Below are 14,375 nucleotides of genomic sequence, written 5' to 3'. Positions count from 1 at the left end.
ATACTTTTTTGAGGAAGTAAATAAGAATTTATTGAACATTTACCATATTCCAGGCATGTACTAATCACTTCAACCCCATGAATTTGGTGGTATTATTAATTGCTTTAAATTTAGGAAACTGAGGCAGATAGTGGTTAATTGATTTACCCAGGGTCACAATCTAGTAACTGTCTAAGGCTTGATTTAAACTCAGGTCTTGATGTCAGACCATCTAATTATTTCTTATTATCTATTGTTAATATTTCTACTATACAGTGCTTATTTCTCTATCCAACATGTATCTTTGGTGTCAGGCACTTTTAGTACTTACTATTTATGTGACCCTGGGCAAGTCACTTATCCCTTTTCTGAGCCTCCATTTTCCTATTCTTTTTGGATATAGGTCTCCCTATCTCACCCTGGCTGGAGGTTTATCAGCCAGCTACTCATAGGTCCAACCCCACTGCTGATTGGCATAGAAGTGTTGACTTATACTGTTTCCATGTTGGGTCATTTTACTTCTCTTTAGGCAGCCTAGTGTCCCACGATTCCCAGAGGCTCATTGTATTGATGTCACCCTTAAAGGGGATATCCAATAAAATTTAATCCTATTGTGCCTTAGAACTTTTGAAGTCAAGTATTCCATCAATTGTAGCCTTTCCAGAAGTCAAAACTATAGGCATATGCTACTATGTCTAGACTTTTCATCCTAAAGATGAATATACTAGTACCAACCCTATAGGGTTCTTGTGAAGATCAAATGAGATTAGAGCCATTATTGGGAAGAAAACTGCATCTTGGAAATATTCGGTTTAATGGTGTGTACTTGTCTAAAGCATGCCCATTCCTATACATTGTTGAGGTAAACTGGAGATAGAATTCATAGGAATTGAGGAGGACTTGTATATAGAAGACTGTGAATCAACTACTGAACTTACTGGAAGAAGAAAGAAAGATGTGGAATATCATAGATTATAGCAACAAGAACGAAATGCATAGAACAAAATGTACTTTGAAGGAGGAGAGAGTTGCTGAGAGTTGGTGGTAGATATTGAGTCTGAAAGTGGTAATAGGAAGCTAGGGATATACCAGTCTTCCTCTTGGTCCCCTATTTTAGGAGTGTGAGAGAAGGAACAAACAGCTAAGAAGAAAGAAGGAATAAAAAAGGAAGCATCTAAGGTGAGATTGAGTTTATTAGCATTTGAAGAAATTTTCAGGAGGCAAGATGGAAAAAGCGAAAAGAACAGGATAAGGCAGTGATGGGCAAACTTTTTAAAGAGGGGGCCAAAGGAAAGGAAATGCTCATCTGTCAGTCTGTTTCTAAGGCAACTCTTTCATAGTTACATTGTATTATACCCTACTCATTGTATTCGTCAGATTAATGTCAATGACCCAGATAGAACATTTCAGGGGGCCCACATTTGTCCCATGGGCAGTAGTTTGCCCATCACTAGTCTAAGGGAAGGGCAAGGGATGAAATGGATAGGGAGGAAATAAGAGATTTTTGTTTAGGCAGAGGGTGGTTTTGAATGACAAGGTTCTGAAGAGCAGGAAATAAGAATATGCTAGCCATGGTGCCCTGGAGAATAACAATGTAAAATATCTGTAGGAGTAAAATTCCATATATGGCATTTACTTCAGATATTGACTCATTATGTGCTATCATATAGGGGAAAAAATCCAGCTTGAATTCACACTCAGTGCAATATCTGAGTTAGCCACAAGGTGGAAGGCTACTTGAGCTGTCTGCCACAGAGCACTTAGAGCCGGCGACAACCTTGCAGTCTAAACAAGCTTGAGTGGCTTTCTCCCTCCAAGCCGTGTTCTCACTGTGAGCATTTTCCTCTTGCTTCCAGGTCCCAATATAGTCTATGAAAAGAAATACTTTGAATAATAAAATAGGAAATATAAAGGTGGCTGCAATTATATTTTTTGATAGCTCCCTTTGGTGGTAATTGACTACTTTTCTTCTCACAACTCTCTTGGATTTTGAAATTTTAGACATAGAATTAAGTGATCATACAGTTTATTGTATGATTTTTGATAGCCTCCTTTGGTGGGAATTGGCTACTTCACATGGTAATTGACTACTTCTCTTCTCACGGTAATCACAGATTTAGAAATTTTAGATATAGAATTAAGCGATCCTACAGTTTATTGTATGTTTTTTTGATAGTCTCCTTTAGTGGGAATTGACTACTTCACTTCTCTTCTCATGGTACTGTAGAAAATATAAGTAAATAAAGGTAATGGAGACACCAGGGATGTTACAATAAATCTAATAGTTGTGGGTACACACACTGGGTTGTAGGAGAGACGGATCAAGATAGACCAGGGGTCACAGCTGAGCTGCTCCTAACTGACAAAAATGGCTGCTGGACAACTGCCAACAGCTCACCACTAGGCCAGAGCCTTTGGAAACCAACAGACTAGGTAAAGGTGTAAACAGCTTTAATTATGTTTAACTTAAATAGAAGTGGGATAGGGATTTCTTTACTTAAAACCTAAAGGATAAAACCATAGGGCAAAGGGAGGACTTATTCTACTCTAAATCTAAGTGATCTAACAAGCAGGGCCCAAGGAGCAGTAGAGTCTCTAGAAGGCTGAATCAATCCTGGTGCCAGCCAGTCTTGAATCAGCACAGCTATGGATCAGAGGGGTGTCTTTGAGGGTTCTCACAGCTTTCCAAAGAGGTTCACAGGATGCCAAAATCCTAGGTGGTCCAAGATATCCAAGAAGAAAGAGTGTGCTTGAGAAACTGTCCACCAGGTCTCAAACTTCTCCTTTTCTTGGTGCTGTTCTGTTGTTGCTGGAAATCCACCTCCACTCAGGATCCCAAGGAAATCAGGAAGCAGGGTCTGAGATCTCCCTGGGCTGGCAACAGTTTGCCCCACTAATGGAGTCCTCTCTCAGGGCACACACACTTCCTCCTCCTTTATTCTATCCTAGAATGCTCCAGCTCCAGCCTGCTAGATGAACCTTAATTCTTAATCAATAACTAATCTTCCTCACAATGTACTCACAGATTTAGAAATTTTAGACATAGAATTAAGAGATCATACAGTTTATTTTATATGTGGAATAATATACAGATATGTAGACCAAGTATATAAGTATGATAAAATAAAAAGGAAAAATAGACAATTACACTTTTCCAACTGAGTCAAGCTAGTCGTTTCAAACCATTTCTTTGTCTTTCATACCATTTCTAATTCTCCCAGATCTTCTGTGTAGATAGGGGAATTCCTAAGCACTTTTTAGATTCCTTCACTTTTCCTTATCAGGTTCATATATAAAGAAAAGGGGGAAGATGTGACTATCCTCTGATATACCCACCTGCACTAGAACAAGATTCACAGTAATTGCCCATCCTCAGCTGATACTGGGTAATGCTAGTTTTGGTATGGTATCTGTTCCTTTTTGCCTAGGTCAATCCAGGCAGCTCATCTCTCCATTTCCAGCATACTCAGCTCATGATCTGAAAGGTCACCAATACAGACATCAACCCTTTTTATACTGTCATTGCCCAGGGCTCAGGCCATATTCTTTTTGCAGGTCACTGTGACCCCGGAGTGGATTTTCTTTGCAGAATTTACTCTCATCCTAGGGCAAATGGACCATCAATTTAGAGTTGGAAGGGACCTCAGAGACCATCTGGTCCAACCGTATCAGATTGTGGATGAGGAAACCGAGTCCCACTAGTATTAAGTGACTTACTCAAGTCACAAAGATAGTAAGAGTTAGGAATCAAACCAAGGTCCTTTGACACCAACTCCAATGCTTAACAAAGGCTTGTTTTAATTTGGAAAAACTTTAGGACTCTACTCCATGCAATGACCAGTCAGCATTCTAGAAGACTGATAACAAAACACACTGATTTTCCTCTGCAGAGAGATGCTAGACAAAATATGTAGGATGATAAACTTTTTTTATTTTTTGATGTGAACAATTTAGGAATTTGCTTAGTTTGACTATGTATAGTTGTTATGATATATATGTATATATGTATTTCCTTTTCTTCTGTTGGGGTGGGGAGGAAAGAAGAAGAGAAAATAAATGTTTGTTAACTGAAAAAAATTAATTTAAAAAGCCCCCAAACATCTCCTAATTGAATTAAAGTGAGTGATCAAAGTTTTTGTATCCCTTTGGCAGACCTATGAAAATGGGTCCTTAGCAGATTGTCAGTGAAAATTGCCTTTTTAGCTCTTAATTTACGTGAAAATAAAAAAAAAATCCCTATCAACAAAGAAGAGAAGGCCACATCCAGATTTTTTCATAATCAAAGAAGTTTTTTTGGGAGCATTTTTTGGGGACATTTTCATATGTAACAGTAAGTTTGTGTGTTTGAAATACCACAAAACACTAAGACCCAATCTGCTTGATTTGCAACAGGAGGAAAGTTTATTGATTGACAGCATGGCTAAGAAGAGAAACACATTTTGCGAGTTTGCATTTGGCAAGAGAAAGCCAAAAGGAAAGCATAAAGGGACTAAAAGAGTTGATTTCTCTTTAGGGTGCTCAGACTGTTTTTTTCTCCAGGAGGACTCATCATTTCGTTCTCTGGGACAGAGGCCATCTGAGCATTTGCTTATTTAATTTTCATTCCAGAAATATAATTGGCTTGAGATGACACTCCTTGACTACCAGTGGAGTCATCTTTTGTTATCCTGGTCACTCTGGCTTTGTTTGACTCTAAGGAAAAAAAGAAAAGAAATAAGGAGAATCTTAGAACTGGAAAAGCTAAAGGTTAAAAGACATGTGTTTCTTAATTATGTTTTAAATAGACAGTTTCTGGTTAGAGGAGATGAATGTTTTACTCATGATTGATGCACAGAAAGGGAGCTGGAAAAAAAAGACACTTTACCTCCTTTTGATTGGTCTGTGCCTGAGTCAACAGATGATGGAACTCTTGATCTTGCTCCCTTGTTTCTGGAACTATTGAAAAAAAAACAATTAGAGAAAGTATTATCACCAATTATTTAATTAAAGCATAGTTAAGTAGTTCAGTGTATAGAATGCTAGGCCTGGGGTCAAGAAGACTCATCTTCCTGAGTTCAAATCTGGCTTCAGATTAGCTTAGAGGTGCTGGGCAAGTCACTTAATCCTGTTGCATCAATTTCCTCACCTGCAAAAAATTAGCTGGAGAAGAAAATGCCAAACCACTCTAGTATCTTTGTCAAGAAAACCCTTAACGGGATCTGAAGAGTCTGAAATGACTTAACAATAACAATGACAATTTAATTAAATAACACCAAGAGTTCATTGCCTATTTTAAGGGAAGTGCTGTACTAGATTGGGGGGGAGGCAATCTTAGGAATCTCTGTCCTCAAAGAGCTTACATTTTATTGGGGAGAAATATCATTTCCACTGGGTATGTATTTGTAAAGTAATTTGTGTTCAGAGAGAACACTGAAAAAAATAATGGTGATCAAGAAAGATTTCATATAGAAGGTGGCACCTACATTGAACCTGGAAGAAAGGTGAGGATTATAAGAGTTGGAGGTGAGAAGTGAGTGCATTCCAGGTATATGGTGTAGTTTATTTTTCTCTTGTCAAAGAGATGGGAGGAAACATATAATTTCCCTACAAATATAGTGACTAACACATCGAAGATGCTCAGAAATACTTGTTGATTCGTTATTTAATTAGACTCAGTGTATTCCTTTGAGGATATGTCTTCTTTCTACCTGCTAAGACATACAGTTTCAGGGATAATTTCTCAGTTTTCTAGAAAAATTGTGAAACTGAGTGATCGATAATGTTGAATCTGTCAACTCACCTCCCCTCTCCCTCAAGCAGGCTACGGTAAGTCTCAATCTCCATCTCCAGGCGGGTCTTGATGTTCAATAGCTGTTCATATTCTGAATTCTGACATTCTATCTCTCCTCTGATCTGACAAATTTGCTGCTCCAGGCTGCTGATCTGAAGTTGCATTTGAGAGAGCCGGGCTACATAGTCGGCTTCCGTGTCTGTGAGGGTGCCTTCCAGAGAATCTTGCTACAAATAAGTTCACGTACATACACGCAGTATCAAAATGAAATCATTGACAATATAGGAAAAATATTAATGGGCATTTGTCTCAGTGGTGAAAAGTATCTTCTTAATTCTGACATACTGAAGGTAAGTTAATCAAGATAAGGCCAGATGTCCATAGGGACCTATGATTTAATTGATGAGCCCAAGAGACAGAAAAGATAGCATCTATGTCTTTGCTTCTATCTCTCAGTCTCTGTGTCTCTCTTTTTCTTCCCCCTCCCTCTGTCCTTTTATATCTGTTTCGTTGTCTCTTCTCCTCCCTCTCTCTCTGTCTCAGTCTCTCTGTCTGTTTTCCTTTTTCTATGTCTCTAAGTCTCTCTCCCCATCTCTACCTCTATCCCTTGTTGTTTCTATCTTTACCTCTCTATTGCTCAGCCTCTGACTCTCTGTATGTCTTTCACACACCAGATTCACCTGTGTTAGTAGCTATCCAGCTTAAGATTGCCCTTGCCTTTTGTTTTCTTATCTATAGAATAACAGAAACACATAAAAACAATTTCAGGAAGTTTAAAATCAGTGCTAACTTCCACCCACCATGGCCATTAGAGACTGCAGCTCAATCTCCAAGCCCTGAAGAGTCCTTTTCAGCTCCATCATCTCACTCTTGGCTGAGTCGGTAGCTCCCGTGTCAGTGATGATCTGAGCTTGCAAGGCTGAACTCTATTGGCACATGGGAGATGGGAGAGAATGGAATAAAGGATGTATGAATTGCTTAGCTCCAGTCTTTGCTTCCTGACCACTCGTTTGCTTCAGACTTACTTGTTTTTGGAACTGATCCTCTGCTTCCCTACGATTTTGCTCAGCCAGCTCCTCATATTGTGCCCTCATGTTGTTCAGCATCTTTGTCAGATCCATTCCTGGAGCAGCGTTCATCTCTACACTCACATCCCCATGATTCTTTCCCTGTGTGCTGTTCATTTCCTAGCAAGAGAGAAAGCAACGGCCACTGTAATAGTAATATTGGGATAGAGAAGAAACCTGTGTGTTAGCTACTAGACATATTGGGGAGGAGAGAGAATGACCTGGAGGCCTATAGATAACAGGAAGAAGAATCTGGGCAGATTGGAGTGAACTTTAAAGGAGGGCAGAGTAGGATGATGATTGAAGGAAGGCTAGGGTTGTATTTACTATGATAGTGGTGGGGAAGAGTGTGGCAGCAACAATGACTAGCAGCAAGATCTATCTATCTATCTATCTATCTATCTATCTATCTATCTATCTATCTATCTATCTATCTGTCTGTCTGTCTGTCTGTCTGTCTGTCTGCCTGTCTGTCTATCTATTTCTCTATCTCTCTATCATCTTTATATCTATATCTATAAAAGATATGTTGCTAATGCCCCTCACTGACCACAAGGGTCCCTTGTGGTTCAACTCTGTAAGCCAGGAAGCTCATGATGAGGTTAAGGGAGGCAGTCTTTCTAGGCCAGTGGGAAGGTTCCCTTGGTAGAACAAGATCCCTTTGGGGTAGCCTGATGGCTGAGGGAGAGAGCAACTTGGGGGCTGGGGAGGGATCAAGCCTCCTGGGATTCCAGTAGCTGGGGCATACCCCTACTTGTCCCATGTCAGTTCCCACTTTCTTCCTACCTCTTCATGATTCTTCTTGAGATAAACCAGCTCCTCATTCAAGCTTTCAAATTGCATTTTCAGGCCAGATGTGGTCAGATTCAGCTCATCAAGCACTTTGTGAAGGCCATTTATATCTGCTTCCACAGACTGCCGTAGGCAAAGCTCATTGTCATACCTTGATAAATAGGTAGAATGTGATTTTTCAGTTAGTTGAATTATTTTGGATTTTTTGAATTATTTTCAATTTCATCTCTAAAGGGTTCATAGAAGTGTAACTCTAGGGCTGGAAGGGACATCAAAGACAGTCTTGTCAAACTGTCTCATTTTTCAAATGACAAAACTAAGGCCAAAGGAGGTTAAATGATTTTTTTCAAGGTCATATAGGTAGTTAACAGAAAGAAGATATGAACCCAGGTACCTTATCAAACTCATAGTTTGCTGAGCCACTTGAGGATTAAACTTACAACTTTCTGATTCTCTACCTTAAGAAGCACTGATGTATAATCATTATCAGATGGAGACCAAGCCATAAGATTATAATAAGGTTTAAAAAGATCGTATAATTTTAGCATTTCTTTAATAGAATATACATTTTTATTCTTGAGTAATTTTTTCCGATATAGGATTGCCTATATTTATGTGACAAATTAGATGCTATTGGTTTTAAGAAAAGATGTTAGAGAACTTCTGAGCATTTCCATTTTACTTTGGAGATAAGGAAACCAATGCCAAAAGAACTTGGGACTTTCCCAAAGACACTGAGGAAGTAGCATCACTATGATTCCTCTAGGTTCTCTGACCACACAGTCTATGTTCTTTGTGCCAACATCAATCCTTCTCTGACTTTTCATTAAAATTTTCTATTCTTTTGTGTATGAAAAATAATGATTTATTAGTTTAAAAAATGCTACTGTTAGAAATAATAGTCAAAGGTAAACTCACTTCATTCTAAAGTCTTCAGCAGCCAGCCTGCCATTGTCAATTGGTGTCATGATCTTGGCATTGTCGATTGTGGCTTCGATGATCTAGAAAAATTTCAAAAATGGTAGAAAAATAAAGCTACGTATTTATGGATATTATACAGCTCCCTGGTGTTAGGGTGGCTTTAAGTAAGAAATGCTTTCCTGAAATGTGAACAACTTTTCTAAATCAGTATCTGCCCTTCTGATATTTTAGGTCATGAAACTAAAATTTGTACCATGTTTCAAAGGATGCTAAGCAATGAACACTTATCTCTTTTGAATCTTATGGCAATCCTATCCAGTAGGTCCTATAGGGACTATTATCAGATTATGCCCATTTTGTAGATGTGGAATCTGAGGTTCAGAGATTAAGTGCCTTGCCCAAGCTCATACAATCAGTAAGTGTTAGATGGGAGATTATGTGTCTCCTGACAAGCCACAGGAAGATGAATCTAAGAACAAAGTACAAATAGTATTTTTTCATATATAAAAAATATAGCTTTAGAAAACATAATGGGAGGCAGCTAGGTATCTCAGTGGATATCAAATCAGGCCTGGAGATGGGATGTCCTGGCTTCAAATCTGGCCTCAGACATTTTCTAGCTGTGTGACCCTGGGCAAGTCACTTAACCCCAATTGCCTAGTTCTTACTGCTCTTCTGTCTTAGAACCAATACATAATACCAGTTCTAAGATGGAAGATAAGGGTTATAAAAAGAAAATATAATATTATTGTATTATATTATGCTATGTTATATTGTATGTATTATATGTAATTAGCACAATTAGGTGGCTCAGTGGATAGAGTATTGGGCTTAGATTTAGGAAGACTCATCTTCAGGAGTTCAATTCTAACCTCAGACGTTTACTAGCTGAGTGACCCTGGCCAAGTCACTTGATCCGGTTTGCCTCAATTTCCTCATCTGTAAAATGATCTGAAGAAGGAAATGGTAGAACTCTAATATCCTTGCCATAAAAACCCCAAATGAGGTCAAACACAACTGAAAAACATTATATAAAACAAATACATAACAATTTTTAGCTGATAATTTTAACATTTTAATTTTGTAAGAAGCTTCACCCTCACCCAAATATATGATTTTTCTGGTATAGGAATGCTCACTCTGTGGAAACTTACTTTATCTAAGCAAATCTATGACCATCTTTTTACAAGGCTTAAGAGAGTCTCTCAGCAAAGTACCCAGCATCACACAGTTAGAAGGTATAGTGGATGAAGCACTGGATATGGAGTCAGGAAGACCCAAGTTCAAATCTTGCCTCAAACACTTACTAGCTGGGTGACTGTAGGCAAATCATTTAATCTCTCCTTGTCTCAATTTTCTCAACTGTAAAATGGGGATAATAATAGCATCTATTTCCCAGAGTTCTGAGGATAAACAGATACTTATAAAGAGAACTGCAAACCTTAGAGTGCTAAAAAAATGCTTATTCTTATTATTTGTTAGAGATAGGACTTGAAGCCAGATCTTTCTGACTTCAAGTCTGGTTCTCTATATTTTATGCCATGCTATTCCTTGTACAAAATATTATTACTTAGTAAGCATTAATAAATCTATTAGTTTTGTAACTTTGATAGCATGGAAAAAGAAGAAATATTGAGATTGTATCACTTTACCTGGTTTCGTAGACCTTCGATTATCTGATAGTACTTGTTGTAGTCTTTCTTGGAGTCGGCATCTTTATTCCCAGATTTATCATACCATTCCTTGATCTTGACCTCCAGATCAGTGTTGGCCTCTTCCAGAGCATGGACTTTGTCTAGGTAGCTAGCCAGGCGATCATTGAGGCTCTGCATGGTTTGTTTCTCACTTCCAGAGAAAAGGCCTCCATCACTGGCACCCAAACCACCAGTCCCACCACTGCCCAAGGCACCAGCACAATAACTGGAAAATCCTCCCGCAAAGCCAGCACCAGAGCCCCAGTCACCTCCGTGGCCTCCCATTCCTGAGTTACTACTGAATCCACCTCCGAAGCCCCCTCCAAAGCCACTGCCAAAGCCACCACTCAGTCCACAGCTGCTGGAGCCTCCGGAGCCCCGAGCAGAGCCACTCCCCAGGTAGCATTTGCTGCTATTACTAAAGCTGCTTCCACTGCTGCACACTCTGCCACAACCACTACTTCCAACCCGGGAAGAAACTCTAGAGAGACAAGACATGATGTTCTCTGGACAACCTTGTCTCAGCGTAAGTGAAGAATGGAAGTGAAGACTGCCTGGATTGGGCCATCCTTATATACAAAGATTTAGGGTGTTTCTTTGCTTCTTTGAACTCCATCCTGTCCTTTTACTCTTAATCCCTGATGGAAGAATTTCTCTTAAGTAACCTCACCCTAATGGGTCAATTGATATTGAAAAAAATGGGCAAGGGTGGAGGAAAATGAGCATCATTATCACATTTCAGCTTGTGAGCATCCCATCCTCTGTGATTTCTCCCCATTTCCCTCTTCCCTTCTATTTATTCTATTTATTTTAACTCCATTGTCACATATTTCCTAGTATTATGAACTGTTCGAGTGGGCTTTAAGAGCCCTTAAGCTTTCCATTTCTCCTATGCCAATCAGGCAAAATAATTATACACAGTGTCAGAGTTAGTCAGAATCCAATTTGCTGCACTTAGCGGTGAGTCCTCAGGCAGATTCTTTTTGTTTAATCCAGTGATAATTAGAAATAGCATCTTCTGCCCCTCTATTCATCTGGGGGCACAAGCAATTCATTGCAGTTATCCTTGAAAAAACAAGGAGTAAGTTTGACTTTGCAAATTAATGGGCTAGCTTAAAAATGAGGATTATCAGGTCAGGTGAGAGCATTTATGGAAGATGTTCTATGCCAGTTGATGGCTTCAATCATTCTGTAGATATGTAGAGAGTAGATTGAAGCAAATGGACCCTTTTAGAGCCTTGATCTCTGTATTTTGCTTCTTTGATTATCTTCATTCATCTCCAAACAGTGCATAAAAAACATTTCATCTGCTTTAGCTTATCAACAAGCATTTGCCCCCTTATTCTTCCCATTGTATCCTTTTTTTCTTGTGTAATTACAGTTGTCTGTTTTTATTCAGAAGTGATGTTGTTTCACTTTCCCCCCTTTACTTTATCATTTTAATATTATTCAATAGCAACAATGAATTTTTGTGAACATTTAAGAAGAATCTTTTTAAAGCATAACATTAAAGTAAGCTCTAGGGCAGCTAGGTGGCACAGTGGATGTCAGACATGGAGTCAGGAAGACTGATCTTTCTGAGTTCAAATCCAGTGTCAGACACCTACTTACTGTGTGATCCTGAACAAGTCACTTAACACTGCTTCAGTTTTCCCCTCTGTAAAATGAGCAGAAGGGAATGGGAAGCTACTCTAGCATCTTTGCCAAGAAAAACCCAAATGGGGTTATAAAGAGTTGGACATGATTGAAAAATGACCATGGATCCCTAGGGTTTCTTCCAGATCTAGATGAATATGGGTTTCTCTTTTTTCTTTTTTTTTTTTCTTTCTGGAGGCAAGTGGTCAAATCTTTTGACTGATACTTTGTTTTCTATATTCAGGAATTCTGGGCAGTTTTTTGGGGGATATTCTTTTCTGCATTCTAGTATTTAGTTTTTTTTTTTTTTGATTTGTGCCTTCTTCTTGGAAACCCATGGTACTTAAGTTGTCTGTGAATACCTGTCTTCAAGGTCAATGGCTTTGGCTTGTATAACTATTGTTGTTATTTTAACATTTTTGTTTCTTTTGCCAGATTTTCTTCCAATTCAGTATTTTTGTGTTTCAAGTCTATTATTCTCTCTTTTACTTTTTTTTGGATAAACTCTATGGATTAAATGTTATCTAATCTGCCATTTTTTCTTCCAAAACTATATATTCTGAAGATTTTATTCTACTTTCTTAGAGACATTTATTTATCTTTTGAACAATTCTGAAATTTCTTCTTGTTTTTCCATGCTCTTTTAAAGAGTCCATGGGATTCTGGGTTTCATCAGGCATTGGTTCACTTTTCTTTGTTTAGTAATGTTTAAGGGAGCTTTAATTCTCTTTGAGGGTTTAGTGTTCATCCTTTTGATTTGTAGGATCATCTCTGTTGATTTACCTTTTTGTACTTTGGATTTTTAATTGAATTTTTTCATTTTGAAACCTTTGGTGTTTCAGCTTCTTATATTCCCTATCACTTACTTTGGACTCCTCTCTCTTTGAAGGAAGGACTCCCTCGAGGCTAGACTGTAAGCTCTCTCTGCCTGCTCCCCCACTGGGGGAATTTATGCTTCATCAGCTTTGGTCTCTGCCCTAATTAGCTTCCGGTGGGATAGAGTTGTTCACATGTAGACTTCAGTCCCTTTTTCTTAAGGCTAGATATAGTCATCATGAATATTGGCCCCTTGTCCTAGTTTCTTCTCTGGCTCTTGTCCTTTCCTTCTCTGGGGGGATCGAATCAGTGTTTGCCATTTTTTACAGTGTTGGTGGAGACCATGGAGGGCATTCTGCATTGAGTTCTTGCAGCCTCAAGAGTTCTACCCTAGGGACTACTCCAGGCATAAGGCTCTCCCCTTCTCCTACTTGTGGTCCAGCAGAATCAGTGTTTGCCTTGTGTTTGTTTTTGTTGCTTAGTTGACTAGTCGTGTAAGACTCTTCTTGAGCCCATTTGGAGTTTTCTTTGGTGAAGATACTAGAGTGGTTTGCCATTTCCTTCTCCAGCTTATTCTATAGCTGAGTACACTGAGGCAATGATTATTGGGTGAAACATGCTAGAAATTTCTTCAGCAAGAATCAAAGTCCCAAGCAATAGCTTATGAGTTGTTTTTTGTATCCTTTTTGTGAAAGTTGATGGGGAAGGAGGCCTGAGTGAACTCTTTAAAGATTAGCAATGTCTAATTATAAAAGCTTTGAACTTAACATAGTTCTTGCTATCTTGTTCTATCTATTCAGGTGTAGTTGTTCTATAGCTGGTGCATAATTCCTATTTTAGCATTTTCTTGAATGTTAATGGAAATCAAAATATCTAGTCTTCTAGTTTGTTGGTTATGTGACCATCTATAATCTCTCCATCTATAATCCTAACATAATTCTAGGCATTGCTATTTTACCAAAGCTTATAAGTGTATTGGAAGTGACTAGTCAGATCCTGAACTCTCCTTTTAAATTTTTTGGATTTTTTGGGGGAAGGTCCTAATTAGTGAAAACATTCAGTAAATGGACTGATGATACCAGAGTCAGGAAAGAAAAATAAAAGCTACCTAGTAAATGCCTACCTGTCTTGTTCCCCTCACCCTACCTCCTACTGCACCCTCAGAAATGTATGTCTGGCATATCATCCACAGATGCTTATGGGAAATAAGACTAGGTCAGTAAAAGAGAACATTTAGCAGAGCCTATGAACCATCTCAGTCATGCCCAGCTTCAATCTGGAGAGAGTGAAGGGTAAAGGGCTGTCATTTCCTCCATATTCTCCACCACACAGCCACTTTTTTTTCTCATTATGAATTCAGGGGAGGGGAAACTCCTCTCAGCTGCTTTTATCTCCATGAATGTTGCTGTCTGTATGCCAGAACTCTGGGGGAAGACTTCCTCTAACCTCCCTCCATTCCCTTAATGACTTACTGCTTTTTGGTGGGCTCATTTAATTTCTTTTGGTTCCCACCTTCAAATCATGCCACATTTCTTTGACTTAGGAGATGAGCAAAAACTTAAAATTTCAATAGTCTATGGATGAGATTCACCTTCTTTTAGGAGGCTATTCCCAGCCCTTCCTCTCCCTAGCTACTAGTGCTTTATTTCTCCTTCTCCTTCTCCTTCTCCTCCTCCTCCTCCTCCTCCTCCTCCTCCTCCT

General features: G+C 38.8%; 1 protein-coding gene across 1 annotated transcript; it reads right to left on the bottom strand.

Annotated features, from left to right (window-relative positions):
• Positions 1–4,567: 4,567 nt before the first annotated feature.
• LOC123247982 (keratin, type I cytoskeletal 24-like) lies at positions 4,568–10,721 on the bottom strand. The gene is made up of 9 exons (XM_044677108.1): positions 10,182–10,721; positions 8,527–8,609; positions 7,603–7,759; positions 6,775–6,936; positions 6,550–6,675; positions 5,759–5,976; positions 5,667–5,669; positions 4,844–4,914; positions 4,568–4,671 (listed from the first exon to the last, which is right to left on the bottom strand). Exons 1-9 carry the CDS (start codon positions 10,719–10,721, stop codon positions 4,568–4,570), a joined length of 1,464 nt encoding a protein of 487 aa, XP_044533043.1.
• Between the last annotated feature and the right edge of the window lie 3,654 nt (positions 10,722–14,375).

The sequence above is a fragment of the Gracilinanus agilis genome, chromosome 4, assembly GCF_016433145.1.
Source record: "Gracilinanus agilis isolate LMUSP501 chromosome 4, AgileGrace, whole genome shotgun sequence".
In the NCBI taxonomy this organism is placed as follows: Eukaryota; Metazoa; Chordata; class Mammalia; order Didelphimorphia; family Didelphidae; genus Gracilinanus; species Gracilinanus agilis.
The sequence above is the reverse complement of the archived record's forward strand: the minus strand, read 5'-3'. Positions and strand labels throughout refer to the sequence as shown.